This window comes from Rutilus rutilus, assembly GCF_951802725.1.
Source record: "Rutilus rutilus genome assembly, chromosome: 1".
Taxonomy (NCBI): domain Eukaryota; kingdom Metazoa; phylum Chordata; class Actinopteri; order Cypriniformes; family Leuciscidae; genus Rutilus; species Rutilus rutilus.
Window position 1 is genome coordinate 29774916 of NC_140209.1, and position 26043 is coordinate 29800958.

The 26043-nt window shown below is 40.6% G+C and overlaps 1 protein-coding gene across 6 annotated transcripts in view; it reads left to right on the forward strand.

The window, feature by feature from the left end:
- crebbpb (CREB binding lysine acetyltransferase b) overlaps window positions 1-26043 on the forward strand; it is a 64635-nt gene that overhangs the window by 26891 nt on the left and 11701 nt on the right. For 2 of the 6 annotated variants that reach the window (XM_084388751.1, XM_084388752.1), the window contains exons 3-16: window positions 13359-13520; window positions 14402-14645; window positions 17183-17296; window positions 18565-18798; window positions 19202-19292; window positions 19607-19744; window positions 20136-20201; window positions 21551-21668; window positions 21786-21954; window positions 22060-22122; window positions 22680-22804; window positions 24204-24386; window positions 24819-25139; window positions 25225-25398. In XM_084388751.1, the coding sequence (XP_084244877.1) occupies window positions 13359-13520; window positions 14402-14645; window positions 17183-17296; window positions 18565-18798; window positions 19202-19292; window positions 19607-19744; window positions 20136-20201; window positions 21551-21668; window positions 21786-21954; window positions 22060-22122; window positions 22680-22804; window positions 24204-24386; window positions 24819-25139; window positions 25225-25398 (2202 nt within the window). The remainder of the gene's footprint in view (window positions 1-13358; window positions 13521-14401; window positions 14646-17182; window positions 17297-18564; window positions 18799-19201; window positions 19293-19606; window positions 19745-20135; window positions 20202-21550; window positions 21669-21785; window positions 21955-22059; window positions 22123-22679; window positions 22805-24203; window positions 24387-24818; window positions 25140-25224; window positions 25399-26043) is intronic. The other 4 variants (XM_084388754.1, XM_084388755.1, XM_084388753.1 and 1 more) reach the window with 3 other exon arrangements.

The window sequence follows — 26043 nt, forward strand, 5'->3', positions numbered from 1 at the left end:
AAGTGTGTTCATACGCACAAGCGTGCGAGTACCAATCTGAGAGACGCGGGTACTTTCGCGTCTACGTGCACTAGGGATGCACGATGATATCGGCAAAACATCGGTATCGGCCGATAAAAGCTTTAAATGACCATCATCGGCATCGGCAGATATGAATATTTCTGCCAATGAGCCTTGCCGATAGGGTGGCGTGTTTCCTATGTGCACGTGACGACCGTGAACGTAGCATGAGCACCAGCAACTTAAACTTCCAACATGTGGAGGCATTTCGAGCATGGTCGTCAGTTTTTCTCTTTCGTGCAGGTCATGGTTTGAAAGACGATGTCCTGTAGCTTACTAATGTAAGCTCTCCAAGCTACTATGCTCTCCACAGAGCATAAAATATTCATTTTATTTTATTTTTCGTGTTCGCATTTATGAGGAAAACAGTGACCGTTCTCGGTTACGGACGTGACCGCTCTGAAATCGGCACTAAAAGAGACTGCTTTAAAACTTTCACAGAGACCTCAAACAGAAAGCACAAAGCCTTTCTAAGTGAATTTCGTTTTGTATTAATTGTATCTTAATTTTAATCAATGTTTCATTAACCAATTGCCTGGATTTAATAAGTAAAGCAGATAATAGATATCATGACACGGAGGCGCCGGCGCTCATAAATGAAACGAAACTCAGCATAGCCTACTTGCCTCACAGACCTGAGAAATATATCTATTATCTGCAGAACGCTTGAAATCATATTTTTAAACAGAACAATTCAAAACGAAAGAATACTACCGTATTTTCCGCACTATAAGGCGCACTTAAAAGCCTTTATTTTTTTCAAAAAACGACAGTGCGCCTTATAATCCGGAGCGCCTTATATATGGATCTGGCGCCTTATGTTAACGTCTGTTAAACAACCGCTGACTTAAACCTTGTTTATACTTTCGCCTGACACCGGAGCGCGAGCCTCCGCTGTCTGCGCGCGCAACTCCCCAAACAGACGAGGCATTTATACTTGACGCAACTGTTTTGTTTTAGACTGAACACCAGACCATATAACTGATTTAGACGCGCAAACTGGGTGCCGGTGTGATGAGATGTACTACTAATATCCGTCTGCTCGGGCAGATTCGGCTCAAAGTCATGCATCTTCGGATACAGAGGCGCGTGCGCTGTTAAGCCGAATCTGCCTGAGCAGACGGATATATATTTTTTTTATTAACTTCACGCTCATGCGGACGCGTCGAGTATAAACAAGGTATCTTGGTTTACATTTGGACTTTGGATGTGATCTTAGGCTTGAAAAGGTTGGTGACCACTGCATAACGCAAACCCAGTCAAACGTTTGACTGCAGTATCTTCTATTCTATGCGCCTTATAATCCGGTGCGCCCTATATATGAAAACAGTTCTAAAATAGGCCATTCATTGAAGGTGCGCTTTATAATCCGGTGCGCCTTATAGTGCGGAAAATACGGTATGTAATCCGAAATGTGCATTTCTCTCCGGCGCGTTCACTACTGCGAAGATCGCGAGTCATCGTCAACTTCATCTTTGCAGCCGACACAGAAATAATAAACAATTAAAATGTCTCCTTGCTATATTTGACACATTCATAATCATTACTGTTGCGGTTCTTTGTGACAGCTTTTAGTTGCTTTATTGGCAGCGCCACCCTTACATGTTACATGAACGGGTCACCACTGCATCAGCACCGAAAACGGGAGCATTTGGTAGACCTGTTCAAGTAGGAGATGTATTTATATTTATTTTATTCCTAAGGACTGAAGTTTGAAGTCTGAACTTAAAAATAAAATGTGGCACTGGCATATCATTTATTCTCCAAGTGAAATAATTTACCTATTTTTCAGGGGTGAATGTCTGTCTACATTTGTAAAATTATACATTTATGGTAGAATCAAATGTTGTTTTGTTTGTCTTGTGTATTGCCTTATCTACAACACATGAGTGTAATATGGTAAAGGTACAGGAGAGAGACTTGGATTTCTCTTCAGTAAAATTAAAGTGTAAATATATCTGGGAAAATGTGTAGGCCTATATACATCGGTATCGGCATCGGACAAAATTAGTTTGAAAATATCGGCATATCGAATATCGGCGAAAATGCAATATCGTGCATCCCTAACGTGCACTTGAATATTTATATAGGCGAGTCTTAAAAACACGCAAATTATCAACTTCCGTGAAGATGCAGCACTGGCCTGATCGGACAAGTGACACTTCCGTCTGCTGGCCCGAGTGTCTTTCATGCTGGCCCCGGGCCATCAGGCAGTCCTTATTGTCTAGCCCTGCCTTTACTTTGAACTTTGAGCGTTGTAACTTTGCAGATGTTGTTTATGCTCCAACATTACACACTAACTAAAGTTGGAAAAGTGAAATCATAATCAACCACACCTTTAAAGAAGAGACTGCACAGAAAGGTAGCTGTGGCTATCGCATGTGTCTTACTGTTGTGGTTTTACAGGAAACCAATCGGAAACCAGTCTGCTTCTCGCAGTGTGATTTTTCTCACAAGCGAGCACTCATCAAGCACTTGTGTTGGGCTGTTGGGTTCATATTGAGAAATCAGTCAATCGATGGAGTTGGCAAATGTAACATTGTGAATAACTTCACACAGGCTGCCGGAGTGTTTCATGGGTTTCCATATCTGCTGTTTGTTCAGAGGTGAATGGATGTGCTGTCGGCAGTGTGGTGTGTGTTTGCATTGCACACAGATTATGAGAGTCACAAGTGCAGGTGAAGTGTGTGAGATCAGTCAACATCAGAGTGTCAGGGCTTGTGTTCAGTGTAGTGGTACAGTATAGTATGTCTATACTGAGCTCTTGCTTGTGTCCTAAAGCTATTCATAGGAAATCTGTTTTATGGTTTTCACAAATTCTGGCTTTTCATTTTGGTTTTTCTAGGTTTTCTGTTTTGTTAAGCATCTAAAAGAATGTCTAATTAAATTAATCTTGACCAGTTTAATACCTTTAAATAATTAAAATATAACTAAATGTTAGGACTAGTGGTCGACCGATATTTGGAATTTTTTAGATATCGAATCTGATATCTGAATCTGTGAATAAACTGAATACACTCGCTCTGCTCCGCCCAGCACCATAAGACAAGCCACTCAGAAGTGAGGCCATCCTTAAAAATATTCTTGTTTGCCGTAACCCGACCGACCCTGTCAATTTAGTACCGACCCAATTATTTATTTTTTTTCCCTTTCAGTCCGACCGACTTGCCGGTTGTAAACTTGCGTAAAGACCGACAGATTTTTTTTAACTCTTCAAACAACTAATACAAATGCAATAAAATAATATTAGTTATTAAGTATTGTGAATATAAATTGCCTAGACCTACATACAAACATAAGCTACGTTCTTTCTTTTAAATAAAAACCCGTGGCGCGTCATCTATGATTATGTTTACACCATTGGTTAACCGTTAACGCATGTCACACTACGGCCTGCAAGCTAAGTTTGCTTCGTTTCATTCACTGTCAATGGTTCGCGCTTGGTAATGATGGCTGCGGCTTTACTCTAAAGATTATTTCATTTTTATATGTTGTTGAATATAGTTTATTAAAAAATAAACATGCGAGAGCGTGTTATAGGCTATATGTCATGTTTTAGTCAGATATGACGACGCTACTGCAACACGCATTGCCGCAGATGAGAAGCTGAGCATCAACGTGCAAACTATCGCAAATCAAAAGCCCCTTTCACACAGCGCATTGAACCCGGCAAATTGCCGGAACGCCTTCTGTGTGAACGCAAACACGACCCGGGTTTAATGCCGGGATCGATGCCGGGTTGGGGACCTAGTAACATTGCCGTGTTCAGTCCCGGGACGCGCGCTGTGTGAACAAAAGCCGTAATAATGCCGTGTCGTAGTGATGACGCTGAAGCCGGGATCGTTCGCCAGCTGTGAAACGGTACGAAATGCGCAATTTTATGATCGAATCAGAGAAATAAATGCACAAGCGTGGTTTCTCGAGAGAGAAATCGCAGCTCATAAGCAAACTGAAGACGCTGCTGAGACATTACAAGTCACATCGATGTCACGTGTCTTTCCGGGACATACACGGGTTGTGTGTGAACGCGCTCTGTGATTCCGGAAAATCACTGGCAGTGTGAACGAACCAAAATCAAATGAACCCGGGTCAAATCCCGGGTCACTTTATCCGTGTATTTTCCGGAATCTCTGTGTGAAAGGGGCTAAAGTGAAAGTAAGTCGCTGACGCTTAACACACAATCATCATCATTAAATGTAAAGAAACGAAATGATCTTACCAGGGCTGTTTCCGCTTTCTCTTATTGCGGGCTTTGATTCAGAAATTTTAGCTGATGATAAATAATGTAGTCATAACTGTTGCTTTCGGTGACGTGCACTCCATTAAATCTACATATAGCGGTAATTGAAGATCGGATTTATATCCGCAAAAAAAACAACACACATTTAGCCTATGTAACCAGGTGTAAATGGAATCGTTTTGATAAATCAGATTGCAATCCGATCTGAGAAAACGCATGAAGTGGCCTGGTGTAAACAGCCCTTAGAAAAATGTGAAAAATGTCACCTAATGTCACCCGACACTGATTTTTTTTTAAAAAAATGAAAAAATATATACTTTTTTATATTATTTGTTTTATATATAAAAAAATATAGACCGACCTACCGACCCTTTTTTTCTTTTTTTTTGCTGTTACTGCAAACCAAAATATTTTTAAGGATGACCTGAAGCAGACATCTGACAGACACAGTAAACTGACCAATCAGCATTCGCTTTCTAACCTGACGCTACATTGTGTTACACACAAAAACACTCCGGCGTGCAGCAGAGTCTATTCAAACAGTACCGTGATGTGTCAGATCCGCAGCCCAGCGGTAGCTCCAGTGGGGGTCACAGATGTGATATAAACGAATTCAAACAAAACTGAAAACATTTTACCTCACAAACAGTCAAAAATCCTGTGACTGGCTGTTCCTCAGATACACGCGTTGTTCTCGGGTTACGTTTAAACTAGACGCTGTTTTCCAACTGACTTTCGTGCACGGAAAAGCTGGGTCGCGTGCACTACAGATCAGTGGTCGCGTGAGGTGGATGAGAGGAGAACACTATGTAATAATATTACGTTTGAAAATAAATCCTTGAAAATGTTATTCACTATCTACTGTATTTATTTATCCATGATTGGCGTAATATCGTGTGTAGTATACACTTTCATATGTCCATGTATGTCATGCAAATACATGTGACGGCTTGCAATGTTTTAAAGAAACAAACAAGCAAAACTAAACTTACTTCACTTATTATTTAAATATACTTGAGGTAAAACAACCTGTTTAAAGTAAATATTGTAAATAAACTATGTGAGATTTATATTTAACTATGTATTGTACATAAAATGTATGTAATTGCACATACTATTTTGTCATTCATTTATGAATATTGTTTAGATTGGTTCATTAATGATCAATGTTATTTGTAACCTGCAGTAATTATTTATGTGACTGAAAAAATGACTAAATATTTAAGCAGACAAGAAGCTGCACTAAAACTTTATTAATTGAAGTGTTACCTTACCTTTTTGTTTACATTTTTATTTCTTAGTAAATATTTTTTATTGCAAAAAAAAGAATATTGCATAAATATTATGTACAATAAATGTTCATTTAGTTTCACCAATATTCTTTATGTCTCTCATTTACTGTATTCACATGTATTGTATCGGCCTCATATCGGCCAATCGACCAGATGGCTTTCTCAATATCGGCATCGGCCATTAAAAATCCCATATCGGTCGACCACTAGTTAGGACTGGGTTGTATATGTACTGTGCGATGGATGAAATGTGAGATTTTGCTGTTCTGTTTATATATGGCGGTGGATATATTTGAATGGGTGTTAGTAGGCAGAAGTGATTTATGCTATTTATTTACACATGAGCATCGGTAATGTTGTGACTCGCTGCATTAAAGTCAGCATGAAATATTCACCCCATCAATTTTTAAATGCATTTCATTGATCTTATTGTGAACGATTCATACATGCATTTTTTCATTTTTAATAATATATAAACCTCGTAATTATTCTCTATCTTCCGGTGAAACAATATGCCGGACTTCTCCAGTCATTGGGCAAATTCCATATGTGTTTTTGCACTCTTGAAGTGCACTTTGGGAAGGAAACGTCATTTGGTCCTGTCCCAAATGGGCCACATCATATGCTCTTTCGGTCTTGTTGACTTACGATGGCCACCGTGTGCGTGTGATCGTGAAGTCCAAGAGACTGAAGGATGTCCCATTTGTCATTTTAGGTTTCAGAAGGGTTCTCATGAGCACCCGCCTTTAAAGTTGATATTCGCCCTCGATGCGCACTGAAGCGAGCGTCGCTGCAGACTTCTTCCCGACATAAAAAATGACATTACGTTGCAAAAGTGTGGACTCGTAGGAAGACCGCAAGGCCCATTTGGGACAAGGCCTTTGTGGGGGGAGCAGTTCCAAACGAAGGTGAACACCTGAATTCCTTCAAGTTCGTTAGCGAAGGGTACATGCGATGGTCACCTCAAGGAATCATTGTTTATAGTCATGTGACCCAGTGTGGTGAATCATCGCTATTCATTTTAGTTCAGTTAGCGAAATTCAGTTTAATGCCGAGAGAGTTTGTGATAAAGGATACAGAATAATTTGTGTTGTTTTGTTTGTGGTAAGCTTGCTGCGATAGTCGGTGTTGACGGTGTTACCAGTGTTCAGCCGCAACACCGGTTACATCACTTGCCCTCCGCCCCCATCGTCCTTTAAGATTTTTTTTTATAGTAATAAAATCAATTAGTTCAGTTAGAAAACAGACGCTACAATTAAAAACTGAACGTGACTGCTTAAAGTGTAAATTGCAGGTTAACCACCACAACCAATTAATGTGTAAATTAAAGTGCTCAATATGTATTAAACATTTCTGTCTTAAAATGCGTTAAAATAACATTTATTGTTTCTTCAAAGGTAGCATGTTTTTTACAGTAACTGGGTGATGACATCATAAGAGGGAATAGCAACCCATACTCTGCTAGCCTGGTGCTAACCCGGATAACATTAGGGAACAAGCCAAAGTCTTTTCAAAATCTTGCCGTCATGTAGAATAGCAAGGAGGGACAATGACTGAAGACATTATTTACTTACATGGTGTCAGTAGTCCTAATCAGAGCTGTAGAGATGCACACACTGCACAGGCACAATGGCGCTTTGCCGGCATCTGCTGACAGAAAGCGATATTGTCAGAGCTAAAACGCAACTCCGCAACGACACAGAGCTGTCGCGAGATAGGCGCCGTTAACTGGATTAAGCCGAGAAAAGCCGTTTTGGACGGACCGAGCTCAAGGCGGATGAGCGCAGCCCGCGGTAGGGCAAGTGTGTTTCTGCGGCGGGGTCCAGTTAGCGAAAGATGAACAAAAACCACAGAGTGCCGAGCAACCGAACTCTGAACGCCGTGGAGGTGAATTTTGATGTATTCGTACATCCCGCATAAACACAATAGTTAACCATTTTTGCTAGCTAGGTCTCCAATATAACTGCTAGCCTACTTGCCTTTAGACTAACAGTAACTTACTTGGAGTCCCTCTTATGACGTCACGCCCAGCCTAGTGGAAGGGAGAGGGAGTGCTTAAAACCACTGTAAAAAGTACCAACTTTTCATATTATATTCAGCATTTTGGTATAAAAAACATACAAAACAATGGTGGGCGGTTCTTATCTTTGTTTAATAAGCACATTGCATTATCTTCGTGAAAAATGTAACCTGCAATTTACACTTTAATAAAGCGTGAGCCGAACGAGAGTCACAGCACAGATCAGCAGCAGGAGTCAGATTTCACTCTTGACTGACAAGACGACGGTGGAAGATTTGGTTTCAAAGGACTTTGTAAATGCACGTATTTAAGCGAGTTTTTCATTGTACTGTTTTTTTTGTTGTGTTTTTCCATTAAGAATAATAGACTAATGAACCCACCAATCAAAGAAACCGCCCCCGAATTGGCGCTAATTTGAAAGTAAAACTAAAATGCGCACGGCTGCACTCACGCGGAGCGAGCAGAACAGAGTGAGCATTTTCAGTTCATACCAGTGGACGCTCAACTTCCATAGGAATGAATTGAAAACGCTTGCTCTGCTCCGCACCATTATGAATGTCAGTGCGGACGTGAGCATTTTACTTTCGTTTTCAAATTAGCGTTTTAAAAGCCCCTGCCGGTGATTCTGGTATTACAGGTGTTGTCACACGTCGATTAACTGGTGGGAAAATATCCTCACCGTCACAACCCTAGTTTGTGGTATTTTACTCACATTTGTCATGCATTTCATATGCATTTCATATGCAGTTTATATAAGTTTCATAATTAAGAAATTTGTTTATTAGTAGATAAATTTGATAGTGTTGACTGCAACTTTTAAAGTTGAGAGCAGAGACGGAACACACAACATTCATAAAGAATATTTTAGAAACTTCATTATAAAATGTATATCATTTCTAATGATTATAAAAACAGCAATAGTAAAAATTCCTGTTATAGGCTAGCCTACATCTGTAATTATTTTTTTTGTTTTAAGTTTTCCGGTGTAAAATAATTCTGTTCTCGCTCACTGGAAATTAAATTTAAAATGACAGCCAATCAGAACAAAGTACATTTTTAAAATGACAGCAACTGGAATGAGATTTTGGACCAAAATTAGATTTTAATTTTGTGTTGATTTTAAAAAGCAAAAACAGAAAAGCCAAATGACCAATAAAATTGCTGCCTGTAGTTGCGGCTTGTTAGAAAAGGCAGATTAATGTGGAAGAGGATTTATGGCTTGCTATTTTAATGGCGTCACGAAGCGTGTTGGAGTGAAAGAGAGCGACTGGCAGCAGAGATGTGTGTGTTGCTCAGGACGGGGAGTTCCTCAGCGTGGCACGTTCAGCTAGTGGCGTGTGTGTGCGGCACTAATGGCTGCAGGCTTGCAGTGACGGTGGGGGAAGGGCTGGTTTACACACGCCGCTGGACGAGCTCTGATCTGACGCTCTGCTGCAGAACCATGCTGGGAAAAGTGGTGTAAATAACTCCGGTTCTAATGCAGATGTTCATCTACTTGAAGAGGTTTTTTATTTTTTTGCATTAAATGATGGTAAATGGTACAATTTAAAGTTGGCATGAGAAGAAAAATTCACCTTGTCTATTTTCTAAATACACAGATTAGATCTTATTGTGAATAATTCATCTGTGCATGTTTCATTTATAAAAAAAAATAAACAAAAAAAACAACCTTGGACCTTATAGGCTAACGTTTAATCAAAAAGCATCACTTTTTTCCCCTCATGATTCTGGATCGCTCCACAAAAATTGAAAAGTTATCCTTCTTAGAGTTCTCAACGGGTCGGGTCGGCCCGACAAACCCGACGGGACCCGCGGGTTCGGGCCGGGTTCGGGTCGAAAATATAATCAAATGACTCGGGTCGGGTCGGACCTCGGGCTTAATCTTTTCCAGTCAGTGAAAAAAAAAAAAAACATTTATTAATCATCGCTGCTGTTCACCGTAAAGAAAGTCTGGCTGCTGCGTGCAAGCGCATCACGGAGAGGGGCGGGGGCAGACCTGACGCCGCTGCGTGCACGCCTTTAGCCTGGAGAAGAAGATGGAGTTGGTGAAAAGTAAACTTGCCTCAGGTGAATTCACCGTCGCTACTACAGCCTATTTATATATTTAAAGTTTATTGTTTCAGTTGTTTGTATTGTTAAAAGGCGTGAACATTAAAGGTTGATTTGAATTTCCGTCTGCTGGTCATGATAATACGTGTATGAGAAAAAAAAAATCCGACGCGGCGTCGGGCCGCGGGCCGGGTTCGGGCAGATAATTCATGTTGATGTGTCGGGTTACATCGGGTCCGGGCTTTAAAAGCCACGGGCCGGGTCGGGTCGGGTTGTTATTTTCAGGCCCGTTGAGAACTCTAATCCTTCTGACACTGGTTTTTTAAACCCACTCATTCTATTTCTATTGGTAAATTACACTGAAAATATTTTCATTCTTTTACATTGTACCTTTAGATTAACTTTAAGGGATAGTTTACCCTGAACAGGGATCTAGACTCCCACAATTCTTTGAGAATGTGCAAGTTCAAATTTGACGTGGTCGCATTTGTGCAAGTCCATGGTCATGCATTCAGTCGGTGTCTGCCTACCTGCATTTGCATTAGGGATTTATCTGTCACATATTATCGACTACGGCAAATCTGCTGTTCTCCCGTAGTTAGTCCTGTTGGAGTTTTTCCCTCTTTTGCATCTCGTTTTAAAATCGCTAATTCAAAAGCAAATATAAAATGTGCAGTCGCGCGGGCATTCATAACGGTGCGGAGCAAAGCGAGCGTTTTCAATTAGTTCCAATGGAAGTTGAGCTTACATAGGAATGAACCGAAAACGTTCTCTCCGTGCCATTGGACACGCACCGTAATGTGCGGCTGTGCGCATTTTACTTTCGCTTTCAAAATTAGCACCAAATCAGGGTGGCAATTGCTTGAATGGTGGGTTCATTATTATTTAAACACAACAATGAAACCGTAAAATGACAAATTCGCTTAAATAGGTGCTTTCGGCAAATCTTCCGCCATCGTCTTGTGAGTGAGGCCAAATGAGGTGAAATCTGACTCCTGCTGCTGATCTGTTCTACAACTCTCGTTCGGCTCACGTTGCATTATAGTCTTTGATTGAGCAGACATGTTCAGTTCTTTAAGTTTCTGTTCTCTAACTGAACTAAATAATTTGTAATACTATAAAAAAAAAAAAATCTATATGACGGTGGGGGCGGTGGGCATGTGAACTGGTGTAATGCAGACTATTGCAGCAAACCTGTCACATTTGATTGTTAAAAGATTAAAACATTTTGCTAATATGAGGTCTCGTCACAGTCAGTCTTTTTACATCAGTGCAAAACTAAGGTATGGAGATTAAAGCCCTATTCGGACTGGATTAGTTTTACAAGGGTGGATGGAGTAATGTAATTTTACCACAAGACGTCTGTAATATTAATGGCCTATTCGCACGGGATAAGAAATCTCAGTAAAACTAGCAGATGTGGGAGGGGTAACTCGATTTACACACCGCCGTCACCTCCCTGTCATCATGTGCGTATTACATTACTTCCTGATATTAAGTGCGCAAACACATAATCTATATAACCTACATATAGCAGTTAGGTCCGATCGAACGATTTATGAATTAAATTAAAGGTATAGTGGAGGATTTTCCCGAATTTCCCTCTCCACTTTTTGAAAAAATGCACATGCGCGCAACCACTCTACCTGCTCCCGAGAGGTAGAGTTCATGGTCATAAGGCTACTTTAGACAAATTGAGATGTTTACCGTGTCTGCGCGGTGCGTGACTTGTGCCAGGGCTAGCATCGCTAATCATAGCTTACATTAACTTTTACTAGCAGTGATTTTAAATGGATTTCTCCAAATAGCATGCCAAACTTCGCGACTGAGGCATCAGTGGGAAGCCCAACCTGTGCTTTTAGCGCACGCCAGCGTGTGAAATATTCTCCCAAAAACACACTTTGTTTCTTCAGAGGCCTTTCTCTTCTTGTCATACAATTCGTAGACACTTTTTCTCTTGCGACCCTCAGACATTTTGAAAAAACCCGGTGAGAACGGGCGAGCTTCAATGAATGGCTGAAACCGTAGCTCACTACACATATACACCTGAAAGTGCGCATGCGCAGAAAGCGAAAACTACCTAGGGACGAGCACGTACGACGGCCTTACGTAAACATATCACCAGAATGATTGACAACTAGGAGGACCAATAGTTTTGATGATCCACCCGGAAAAAGAAAATCCTCCACTATACCTTTAATAAGGCCTAAATTCTGATTGGATTCTCTTGGTAATAGGCATTTACCTAAAGCGAAAAGAAGTTTCATGCCTCTAACAAGTGCTTTCGATCTTCTTTTTGATCTTAATGGTACTCAGAAAACACGAGTTTTGCCACAGACTTGACGTCCCATCACCTAGAACGTTACTGCATGCTTTTTCAAGTGCCTCCATACTTGGAAACCCCATTTACTTGGAAAAATGATGGAATATTTACGTACGCGGGTCTATTCGCACTGGATTAGTAGTACCTGAGGTCATTTTTTCAGACCTTTTTACAGAAGGTAAAAGTTGCCGTAATCTTTACCGACATTGTCCATAATGATTACTGAGATGGCACATTCGGACAGGACTAAAAATCACTAGGAAGCTCTGGTAATAATTACTTTACCCCACCTCTCCATGTTAAACTAATCCCGTCCGAATAGGGCTTAGGACAACTATTCATCAGCATGCATTGATTAATCCCATGTTGTAGCAAAAAAAGGTGCGAACAAATCATGTGCTGGTGAGACCAGCTGAGAAAGTCAATCGCACCAGTGCGACCAGTGTGAAGAATGAGTCTAGAGTCCTGCTAAAATTAAAATTCTTTCATTATTTACTCGCCGCCTTGTCATTCCAAACCTGTAAGACTTTCGTTCATCTTCGGCACACAAATTAAGATATTTTTGATAAAATCTGAGAGAGTTCTGTCCCTCCATTGACAGCTACGCAACTACCACTTTGATGCTTCATAAAGTTCATTTAAGAGATCGGAAAACTGATCCATATGAATCAGCCGATTTAGTAAAAAATGTCTGAAGTGACACAATCGCATTGAATGGTCATACAATCATGATTCCACAAAAATATGAAGCAGCACAACTGTTTTCAACATTGATAATAAGAAATGTTTCTTAAATATCATATTAGAATGATTTCAGAAGGATCATGTGACACTGAAGACTGGAGTAATTCAGCTTTGATCACAGGAATAAATTAAGTTTTAAAATAAATTACAATAGAAAACTTGTTAAAAAAAATTAGAACTATTTTACAATATTACTGTATTTTTTTATATTACTGACCCCAAACTTTTGAACGATAGAGTATAAATTCTATATATTGCGTCACCAGTGAATCTTTAATTTGGTGTTTTTATAAAGAGCCGGCGCTTTCTTGTTCTGAAGCTCTGCTTCCCTGAAAGGCAAAACTGTATCCACTTCTCGTATGTGAGCAGACGAATGTCACTGAGCAGCTGATGACAGTATCTTTTAGTACACTCTTTGACCTATGAACGTTTGGCTCGACAGCGTCTACGCTACACTGGCAGAGAGCTGAACCTTGTGCCTGTAGAATGCTCTCTATGAATTTAAACTGAAATGCTACAGTGAAAGCTGCTTTGTGGCCCACATTTGCTCCGTTTCTTGAACATTGGGTGAAGTGCATGAGAACTAGTGAGGTTTATTGATGCTAAAGCTCTTTTTTCTTTTTTTCATAGATGGGTCTTGCAACCCCCAATGGCCCATTCGGGCAGCAGTATACACAGGGGTCGGTCCAGCAGATGTCCAGCGCTGGATTAAACGCTCAGATCCAGAACAAGGCAGCTCTCCCCAACAGCCTCCAGCCCACCCTGAAGGGTGCTTCCAGCGTGCCAAATCTGGTGAGTAACCCCCCAGAGCAGGCTCTGGTTCAGTCCACAACACTTCACGTCTCTTGTCTCTGCGTCACGCGTCTATTCAGCAGCTAATTATTCTTTTGGAGAGCTAATTGAAATGCATGTTTACATGCAGCAGAATATGACTTAAAAAGTAAATAAACTGCCGAATTAAGTCTAAAATTGAACATTCAGATCAGAAAACTGACCTAGACTGCTCCAGCATAATGTAATTAGGTTAACAAAGTATTTTTAATTTTAATGTTAAAATAGATTTCTATTTCAAATAATTTGTCCATTTCTATTCATCAAAGATTTTTTTCAAAAAAAAAAAATGTATCACGGTTTCAGCAAAAATATTAAGCAGCACAACTGTTTTTAACATTGATGATAATAAGAAATGTTTCTTGAGCATCAAATCATCATATTAGAATGATTTAATGATGCTGAAAATTCAGCTTTAACATCACAAAAATAAGTGAAATTTTAAATGTATTCAAATAGTTATTTTAAATTGCAATGATATTTCACAATATTCCTGTTTTTACTGGGGGGTTTTTTAAACCAATAAATACATTAGTGTATATTGTATTATTTTTTTTTTCCTATGTAGAGCTACCTTTAAAAGATCTACATAAGTAAACGCATTATAATTTATTATTGTTTTTTTTCCAGACAATTTACAAATAACAAATATTAAAATAATTCTGTGCTGTATCGGTGCTTTTATCTTTAGTTGATTAGTTTAAGGCGTAAAATAGACGCTTAACACTCATAAATTCATGGCCTTTAGTGGCTTTATCGTTCAAACCAACTGAGAATGTTTAGAAAGATTTGTTCTTTACATTTTAACAAAAATTCTATCTAATCTAAACTCTTTCCTCCAGCTGCAGCAGCAGGTGTCCTCGGTGGGCATGGTCCCGGGACAGGGGGTGTCGACAGGCCCCACGGCCGACCCGGAGAAGCGCAAACTGATCCAGCAGCAGCTGGTCCTGCTGCTTCACGCCCACAAGTGCCAGCGGCGAGAGCAGGCCAACGGAGAGGTGCGCGCCTGTGCCCTGCCCCACTGCCGCACCATGAAGAACGTCCTCAACCACATGACCCACTGCCAGGCGGGAAAATCCTGCCAAGGTGAGAGACAGAATGACACCAGTTATGTTAATGTACTACTGGACTCCAGCAATTGACCCAAGCTCTGAATTTGATAGAACTCTTGGTCTATTATGTCATTTCTGAGTCGATCTGAAAGTGCTTGGGTATTCATCCAACGTCTCTTCGTCTCTTTGTCACCAACCATATTTTAGTGATGACTGTACATCTTGGTGGTGTTGAACTGTCTGGCTGACCACTCAGGCTTCATGTAAACATGGGAACTCACTCTTGACTCTTGTGGCCTCACTGTCTAAGTATGATGGAGTCTGGAACATCGAAGCCCCATTTACTTCTTGACATTATATAATTTGGCCAGAGCGTTTTCTCATGGTGTAAAAAAACTAAACCTTGTTCATCAAGAATGTAATATGTCTAATTTATTTGTGGTGCTTGCTAAGACGGGGGGGGGGTTCCAATCTGGACTCATTCTACACATTTCCACAGCACAAACTGGGATGGAAAAGTTTAAATAATAAATTTGGCAAAACTACATTGCTCCCATTTTGATCAATCTCGCTGTCTACACGGTAAATTGCTGCCTTGCACAGAAGCTCCATCCAATTTGTTTAAAACGCAACTAAAATTACACCGATCAGGCATAACATTATGACCACTGACAGGGTAAGTGAATAACACTGATTATCTCTTCATCACGGCACCTGTTAGTGGGTGGGATATATTAGGCAGCAATTGAACATTTTGTCATCAAAGTTGATTTGTTAGAAGCAGGAAAAATTGGCAAGCGTAAGGATTTGAGCGAGTTTGACAGGGGCCAAATTATGATGGCTAGACGACTGGGTCAGAGCATCTCCTAAACTGCAGCTCTTGTGGGGTGTTCCTGGTCTGCAGTGGTCAGTATCTATCAAAATTGGTCCAAGGAAAGAACAGTGGTGAACCAGCGACAGGGCCAAGGCTCATTGATGCCCGTGGGGAGCGAAGGCTGGCCCGTGTGATCTGATCCAATAGACGAGCTACTGTAGCTCAAATTGCTCAAGAAGTTAACACTGGTTCTGATAGAAAGGTGTCAGAATACACGTGCATCACAGTTTGTTGCGTATGGGGCTGCATAGCCGCAGACCAGTCAGAGTGCCCATGCCGACCTCTGTCCACAGCAGAAAGCGCCAACAGTGGCATCCAGTTAGCATCAGAACTGGACCACGGAGCAATGGAAGAAGGTGGCCTTGTCTGATGAATCACGTTTCCTTTTAAATCACGTGGATGGCAGGGTGCGTGTGCGTCACTTACCTGGGGAACACAAGGCACCAGGATGCACTATGGGAGGAAGGCAAGCCGGCGGAGGAAGTGTGATGCATTGGGCAGTGTTCTGCTGGGAAAGCTTGGGTCCTGCCATCCATGTGGATGTTACGATGACACGTACCAGGTACCACCTGCCTAAGCATTGTTGCAGACCATGTACACCCTTTCATGGAAACGGTATTCCCTGGTGGCTGTCGCCTCTTTCAGGAATGGTTTGAGTAACACAACAGCGTGTTTGAGGTGTTGACTTGGCCTCCAAATTCCCCAGATCTCAATCCAATCGAGCATCTGTGGATGTCCTGAACAAACAAGTCCGACCCATGGAGGCCCCACCTCGCAACATACAGGACTTGAAGGATCTGCTGCTAACACCTTGGTGCCAGAGACCACGGCACACCTTCAGGGGTCTAGTGGAGTCCATGCCTCGACGGGTCAGGGCTGTTTTGGCAGTCAATATGAACTCCCTTTTTTATTTTAGCCTATCTGCTCCAAGAAACTACACTTCCTGAATGTAGCAATCAAACACAACTTGAGTCTGAACACAGCAGAAGACAGGACCATTTAGAACAAACACTAGTAAATACTAAAAGCGCTTGAAACTGTCAAGTGTACTTAAGTTACAATATCGCGCGCACACACACTCACACGCATGCGCACGCAGCCTGGCCCGTGCACACACTCGAGCTCTCACACTGTAACTTTTATAAAGTAGTGCGTGCATTTTGTATTACTCGCTTTTGTGTTTTGCCTCCCTCCGCCGTTTTACGCTAGCGCGAGTAGCGTGTATGACATCAGAGAAACATCAGTAGGCTAAAATTGATTATGGTCTATTACAATCCAACGATTAATTTCGATTAATTAAATAAACGATTAACAATGCAACACCCCAAGTGTCCACTGGTGATTCTGGTATTACCAGTGTTCGTACCACACATCGATTAATGTTGATATATTCTACTATCAGAATTTTCTGAAACTTTAAATGTACTCACTCCCCCTTTCACCCACCATTGACATTTTTCACCAGTCTGTAATTTCAGGTATGCAGTAATCAACCACCTAGTAGTGCAACCAGCAACTGCCAAGACCACCCTAATAACCACATAGCAACACCTTTCAAACATGAATTATTCATATTTTCTTCTTGTCATTATTCTTTTCTTTCCTTTTTTTATATCCTTTTAAGTATGTGATTGCTCAGTGGTGTAATTTCTTTGCAGCATAACAAAGTTTTTATGTTATTTTGTCCATTTCCACAGTGGCTCACTGCGCCTCCTCTAGACAGATCATCTCGCACTGGAAGAACTGCACCCGGCACGACTGCCCCGTCTGTCTGCCCCTGAAGAACGCCAGCGACAAGAGAAACCAGCAGCGTACGTCTTATTCACATTTACAAATACTCTACCTGCACTGATACATTCTCTGCATCTCTTTGAGTTTATTTTCCAAGGAGGATTTTGACCATATTTTCAGAGATCTACTTCATGGCGCTATATGTTACAAAGTTGCATAAACGTCCCACCAGCACTGTCATGTGGTTTAATTATGGTTATTTACTTGGGTACATTTTCCATAAAGAATGTTAACATTGTGTACATTGGCCATTCTGAAAGTGGTAAAGCAAAATAATTAGTTTAACGTGTGAACACAGGTTTGTTACTGTACTTACTGTGTGGTTCTCCATCTCATGCTTTGAGAGACCGGGTGCGTTTATATGAGTGCTGCCACCTGTAGGTCATGCGTGCATCTCAGCTGCGCTCTGAATGTGAAAGCATTAGACCAGCAGCAGATTCCGGCAGGCAGCGGGGCTGTAATCTGACACCGCGGGGGAGGGGCTCCACCCTTCATTTTTCACGGGTGGGCGGGACATAGAGAGCTACCGCTTTCCGATTGGACAAATCGTTTAAATCCCCCTGTAGTGGCAACAGAAGCACGTTCTCTCAGTCTCTCTTGCAGTTCTGCTCTGTGCCGCTGCTCTGTGTTTCCAAAATGGCTATTCCACTTCAGTCGCTTGTGCTTCCAGTTCAAGTGGAATTACTGCAAAATTGCAAATAGAAAATAATGTTTAATTTTTTTCATTTGCATTTAGCAGGCACGTTTATCCACAGTCATTTACAAATTAGTTATTTATGAAGATTTTTTTTAATATTGGGTAACACTTTACAATAAGGTTCATTAGTTAACCTCAGTTAACTATCTTAGTTAACATGAACTAAGAATGAACAATACTTCTGCATTTATTAATCTTAGTTATTCATTAAAAAAATTACTTACACGTTATTAAAATCAATAGTTGTGTTTGTTAACATTAGTTAATGCACTGTGAACTAACATGGACAAACAATGAACAGCTGTATTTGTATTAACTAACACAAACAAAGATTAAGAAATACTGTAACACATGTATTGCTCATTGTTATTTCACGTTAGTTAATACATTGACTAATGTCAACTAATGAACTTTATTGTGAAGTGTTACCTAATATTGTTACAGATATTACAGTGATTTTACCAAGGGTTGTTAGGCCTAATCTGAAGCAGCAACTTACATGATATGAAACAAGTATGCAATTTTAGTACTATTATAAAGGTTTAATGGAAATATTTTAATTTAACAAATGTGTTTCTGTGGTGTTTGCAGCTATGCTGAGCTCCCCGAACACTGGCATGCAGGCTCCGCTGGGCCCCGTGGGCACGAGTCAACCCGCTGCACCCGCCATCAGCAGCGGCACACACATAGACCCCAGCTCCATGCAGAGGGCGTACGCAGCACTCGGGCTCCCGTACGGGAACCAGCCGGCTGCGCAGACGCAGGTCGCAGGACAGCAGCCCACGCAGACCCAGCAGCAACAGATGCGCTCCATGACTTCTTTAGGTATCAACTTCTGAGGAAATCTGAAATGTTACGTGTGATTGAGTGTGTGGCATTTGAGGAATAGCGGAATATTGTGAACGATTCAATGTTCCATGTTCATTATTAACCTTGAAAGTTGCTGTCATTCTGTAACTTCATCTTGCATCATTTTAAATACGTTCAGCCATTTATTAAACATGCACACAAGTGCATAATTACAGTTTCTGAATGCAATTTATCAAACACTTTATTAATGATGGGACAAAATAAAGTGGAAAGACCAAAACTGGCATATGAAGTGCATCTTGGTCTATAAGCGATACATTTTGTTGCAACTGGTGTCAGTATGCTTTGAAACTTCATGCTGCTCATCATGTGGTGTATTCGTGTGTAACCCCTGTCTGGTTTCCCACAACATCTTCAGGCACTAACCAGATGAACATCGGCGGTAACGGTATGGCCGATCAGACGAACCTTCACACTGATTCCTCTCTCCCCTCATCCCTCAACAGCAAGTGAGTCTTTTCACCTTTCATCCCTCACCTTTAACCTCTCACACACACTGCAGAACCGGAAATGTTCATCTGTAGAGTACAGCAATGTAGAAGAGCAAACGGTGTCAATGTGGAATGATTGAAGGAAATCTGAGACAATAAAAGGGAAGAATTTTTTATTTTATTTATTGTTTTAAAACGCATATGCCAGGTTCTTTGTCAGATTTTGCTGATTTTTGACAAATGACGCACCCTGTTGTGTAGAAAAATCTTGAAATGTGAAGTTTTTGGGAAGTGAGGTTCTGAAAACTAATGTTGTAATCCTGCTCTCACAGTCAGATGATGTCAGACGGGTCTAACATGGGCGGCGCTGGGAACCTGCCCACAGCTGCACCGCTGTCAATGCCCGGCATGAAGAAGCCCTGGCACGAGCACGTCACTCAGGACTTGAGGAATCACCTAGTGCACAAGCTGTGAGTTGGAGAAATCATATTTCACATTTTCACTCTGCAGCCAATTTGGCTTCTTAAGTTGCCAGCCATTCAGAACTTCTCTAATAGCCAAAACAAAAATATCAGATATAAACCAGCTTAGATTTAAATACATTTAATATTAAATCCGATTCTAAATCATTGTTTTGCTTTCAGCTTCACGACAGTCAATCACTGTTTGCAGATATCATTCAAATAAAATAAAATGGAAATAAAACAAAATTCTCTGTGACTTCTCTTATGATTGGCATGAGTTTACCTGCACGTAGCAATGAAGACGCTAGGGCGAATTTTTTTTTGCCCAAAAGTCTTGGACATGCGGCATTTTTGAGAACAGGCCTCTATAAAAAGTGGCCTCTTAATTGTCTCCTAGGGCTCTGGCGGAGCGTTTACCAGTCGCACAGCAGACGGGAAGCGCCGCGCTGCGGACATCTCAAAGGCAGGCTTTATCGCACACCGGTCACGTCATTCTGTACTCGCGTTCTCAAGTTCAAGGCAGCAGTCCAAAACAGTGAATCTAATCACAATACAGGCAAAAGTTCACTTCAAGAATGAGCAAAGTGGCGTCAATGAGTTTGAATTAAGGTATTTTAAAAAAAACAGCGCAAACTAGGGGTGTAACGATACACTCGTCACGATTCGATACAAATTGCGATACTGAACTCGCTTATGCTTATCGTGATAATTTAAGCCAAATTTTTTTATTTTTTATTTTTATTATTATTATTAAACTGATATTATTGTTGTAATATTATTATCAGGACTCACAAATATTGCCCCATTGCATTATTATACATTATATTCAACATTATAAATAGTAGTTTAATGGAGTAATGTCACTGAAAATATTTTTTTCCTCGTGTAGTATTCACGCTGTATATGACAAGTATTCGTTGGATAAGACAAGCTGTGCTTACAGTATGACCGTCGTTGTCAATCTGTTCATCACATAAAGCCGTCGTGTCTCTTCAGAAGACTTGGATTTGGATTAGACTGCGCAATTGATTATTTTTACGATGGCTTTGATTTTTGTTGGATTTTTTACATTTTAGAGGAATGGACTTTAAATGGAGGAACAGAAATCGCTCGGGTTTCATAAAAATATATTTATTTGTGTTTGGCAGTTGAATAAAAATCGTATAGGTTGAGTGAGTGCTTATAAATACAGTAGAGCTGAGCCTTGGATAAAACTAACTCTACATCGCGAATCATATCTTGATATAACAATGTATCGTTACACCCCTAGCGCATACGGAAAGAGAAAGTGCGATCTATATTATTTCTCTATGAAGTATATTTATTCAAGCCACAAAAACAAACACGTTTCTGAAAAATGCACAAATCACCTAGGGTGAAGTCTGTTCGCACATATATTTGTCCTTGATCGATGTATTTTAATGGAAAACTATGGTGTGGTTCGGTATGATTTTGAACAGCCGGAGTCATAGTTGGGCGCCGCTGTTGTGCGTCTGCGTACGGTCATAGAAAACAATGCGTTCGAATTTAATTAATTTCCCTCTCATTGTGCGACCCTCTTTATGCGTTGTTTTGAGGCTCCGTTTAGGTGAAGGGCTCTGATAGCAATGGCATGCAAAGTGATCGAACATAATTAATGAATCATAACCCGCCGAATTGGCTAATGTGTTGAATTGCGTTACACGCCACAGTGGATTTTGTCTCGCATTTGGCGGGTGTCACTTTCAAACCCTGTTCACAATCAAACCCTGTTCACAAATGATTTGCCAAGGGCAGTTCTCTTAACACTGGTTTCTTTTTACACCCCTACAGAGTTCAAGCCATATTCCCGACGCCTGACCCTGCAGCACTGAAGGACAGACGCATGGACAACTTAGTCGCTTACGCGCGTAAGGTTGAAGGGGACATGTATGAGTCAGCCAACAGCAGGGTAAAGTACCTGAACTATCATGCTACATTTGAACTGTCCTTCAATATGGTGTGTGTGACTGTAAGAAGGCACCAGGTGGTCCATGTATTAATATATTTTGAAATATCTTGTGATCAGGATGAGTATTACCACTTTCTGGCTGAGAAGATCTATAAGATCCAGAAGGAGCTGGAGGAGAAGAGAAAGTCCAGGCTGTCAAAGCCACAAATGGGCGCTCAGGGTCCTCAGCAGCCTGGCCTTCCCCAGCCCAACGCTATGGGTCCTGCACAAGCCATCCGGCCACCAAGTTAGTGGCTTTGCTTTTTTAATGCTCTGATCTTCTGGATGATAAATGTTCCCTGGCTGCTTTCTTGATGTGTTCAGCTGCTCACTATAATCCTTATTTCCTCAGATGGACCTGTCCCTATGTCCAATGTGCCAAATCAGTTGATGGCCCGGATGCAGGTCCCTCAAGGTATAGTTTATCTTTTTGTATAAATGTATACACCACCGTTCAAAAGTTGGCAAAAAAAGTTTTTGTGTTGTTTTTGGAAGAAGACTCTTTTTCTCACCAAAATGCCATTTATTTGATCAAAAATACAGTAAAACAGTAATGTTGTGAAATTATTTTTACAATTTAAAATAACTGTTTTCTATGTGAATATTTTGTCAAATGTAATTTATTTCTGTGATCAAAGCTGAATTTTCAGCATCATACCTCCAGTGTTCAGTGTCTCATGATCCTTCAGAAATCATTCTAATATGATGATTTGCTGCTCAAGAAACATTTCTGATTATTATATTTAATTAATCAATTCTTCTATGTCGTCTACCCGATTCCTTTTTAAAGAAGATTTAGACTCTGAAATGCGTTATATTACAGGAATGAAGTAGATTGTGAATGCCATTTCATGTTGACTTGGGAAGAAAAAAGCAGTCAGACTGGTCATACTGGTAGCGCTGGAGCTACTCAAAAGCTGTAATCCCCCTTTTATCAACTTTTTAATGTGTTTTTCCCTTCATGCTCTGCAGGAATGGGCCAGTTCAACCCCGTGACCATGCAGAACGTGCAGATGTCCCAGTCGCCGGTGGGAGCTCCTCGCGCAGCATCCCCTATGACCCACCCACCTCAGATGGGCATGGGTAGTGTTCCAGCGGTGAGCGTTACCAAAGACTATAGAATAACTCAAGACGCGTCACTCGTATTGTTTTAATTGGGGAAGAGTGCAACGCTCAAATGGCGGAATAAATCCCGCCTTTTTAAACAAGAGCCAATTGCCGACTGGTAAAGTCATAGCATCACTGCAGCTGCCGTTAGAAGCACCGGCTCCTATAGAATCAGTCAGACGCGCGAAGCTGCGCATTAGCTTGATCAAACATGAAAAATGTAATTTTCTGCAGTGATTCGAGCGTTTAGAAACAAAATTTATGAGACAGTTGTTGTCAGATTTCATTGGTGATTTCAAATATGAAATTTAATCATAAGCTTGGCGAACAGTTTTGGAGATTTTGACGTTTCCCCATTCAAAAGAGACCCGAGAGGCATTTCAAAGATGGCCTTCGAGTTAACTGACTCACTAGTGTGTTAAAACCAGTGAGCTGCCTGGCTGTCTACCCAGGTGTTACCTCAAAAAACGGCTGATTCGCAATGCTTTACATAAGCAACAAGACATGACTCACAATTGATTCCAATAACATTTGCATTTAACATGTCGCTAAGCTAACAGCTCTACACTCTCATTAGAATTCAACATTTAGATGCTGGAAGTAAAAATCCCATTGATTTTCTCCATGGGGAATTGATTTTTAACATTAACTTATAAACTGTAAATAAGTGGAATATACTATTCTGTACTATTTCAGCATGTATAAAACTTGGTTAACACTATTTCCTGGTGTTAACCTGGTGTTTCCTATATTACTCATGATTCTTCTTCTTCAAAAAATTTTTATTTAGTGTCTATCCACTCCCATATCCCACTGCGAATGATGTAATTGAGTCTCCTACACTCTGAAAATAATTAAATATTTGTATATTTATGCATGTTTTCTATAAACGTAACAATAAATATTATACAAAAGTATTATATATATATATATATATATATATATATATATATATATATATATAAAAATATCTCTATCAACACCGTCTTGTACATTTTGCATAATAAATACTTTTTTGCCTCAAACTAATGTTTGTAATGTTGCGCTTCACCTCGTAGCTGGTTGGTTCGGTTCATGGCTTGTAAATATTTAGAAATCTTTATGGGGATAAATACTTCTGGAACCAAGGCTGGTCGCTGTTGCACACGGAGTATAAAATGTATAATGCATAAATATTGGATTAAATATTATTACTTTTTATTTATACATTCGTATTTTTCAGTTGATTTCTAGACAACTTTGTTCTCGAGTGCCATCTCTGCCATCTTAGATTTGCATTTATATAGACTCTCACTAGGAATTTAAAACAATCCTGTTTCACTCATAAAGAAAGAATGGCAGTAATATACTTCTGTGGCCCAATTCTAACTTCTCTTAATGTTTTTGCAGATGGGTATGTCTCCCTCCAGGATGCAGCAAGCACCATCCATGATGGCAGGCCATGCTAACAATATGGTGGGCCAGCCACCCAACCAGAACCAGTTCATGAACCAGACGCCCTTCCCATCATCAGCCGGGGGCATGAATGTGAATGTGAACCTTGCCCAGCAGTCAGGACAGTCTGTCCCACAGGTAATGTCCATTCTCCATTGGAGTTTCGTTGTTTGTGGTGTTACTTAGGCATTCAAGTGAGACATTTCACCACCACAAACACTTCCTGTCATATGATGAGTGAAATAGTGCCCACCCACTTTTTCAGCTGTGCTAGTTACGGAAGTATTTTTCCCATTCATTTTTCCACAGCGATTTAAAAGAAAAATCTGTTATTAGCCATGAACCAAGTGAACCAGCTAAGAGCTTAATCACAACGATTAAAATGTTTATTTGAATCAAAAAAAGTATTTAAAAATTGGACAGAAAGTTAAAATACTTTATAAGTGATGGTTAAAAATGAATGGAATTTACTTCCGGAACCGGCTGTCGCAATCTATTGTAAATGGCGGCCAATGTAGTTTGATTTGCTATATCATCTGAGTCGCTATGCCCTCCATCTCTCCTCTGCAGCAGCAACAGAACGCTAACCTGACCCTGAATGCTGTGGGCTCTCTCGGCCCCCCGTCCGCCCTGTGCTCCACCCCTCCTCCACCCTCCACCCCATCAGCAGCTGCTAGCCTACAGCCACTCCAGACCCAGCCTTCCACGCCGGCCTCCGCTGGAGGCCACGTCACGCCCACCCACATCCCCAGCGGCTTGCCCCGCCCTCCCTCAGTCCTGGGCTCCTCCCCTGCCCCCTCCCAGCCGCTCACGCCCCTGCAGTCCCAGCCTGAGCCCCCCCTGCAGATGCAGCAGCCCACCTCTGTGCAAGCCCAGCAGCCCAGCACTCCGGTGAGGATCGAAAACACAGCCTCGTTTGCAGTTGTATGCGATGACACCCTTAACTCATGTCGTTCCTCGTTTGTCTGTCCATTAGCTCTCTCAAATGGCCGCTAGCGTTGATAATAGAGTTCCCACGCCTGCGTCTGTGGCTGAGACCCACTCCCAGCAAGCTTTGCCTGACTACCCTGCTGTTGAGCCCAAAATTGAGCATCAAGACGACGAGCAGGGGTTTGAATCTGGGAAAAAGCAGCCTGATATCAAGATGGAGGTGTGATATTACTGAGATTAAACTTAAAAATGGTTCAGCAGTTCTTGACTTTATTTCTTGAGTATTACATTACCGTTCAAAAGTTTGGGTTTGGTAAGATATATTTTTAAAGATATTGGTACTTTTATTCAGCAAGGATGCATTAAATTGACCAAAGTGACAGTAAATATTTCTATTTCAAATAAAAGCTTTTCTTTTTAACTTTATATACAGCGAAAAATCTTGAAAAACAACTGTTTTCAGTATTGATGATAATTAATGTATAATATCAATAATAATTCTTATAAAGTTAAGAAATGTTTCTTGAGCAGCAAATCATCATATTTGAATGATTTCTGAAAGATCATGTGACACTGAAGACTGGAGTAATGATGCTGAAAATTCAGCTTTGATCACAGGAATAAATTACATTTTAAAGTATATTACAATAGAAAACAGTTAATTTAAATTGCAATAATGTTACTTTTTATTACTGTATTTTTGATCAGATAAATGCAGCCTTGGTGAGCAAGAGACTTTCAAAAATACTGAGAAATATTACTGACCCCAAATTTTGAATGGTATCGTAGTTCACGGCAAGATTTTTCATCCTTTTATAGATATTCACTGTCTCTCAATGTTAAATTGACTTTGTATTATTACATT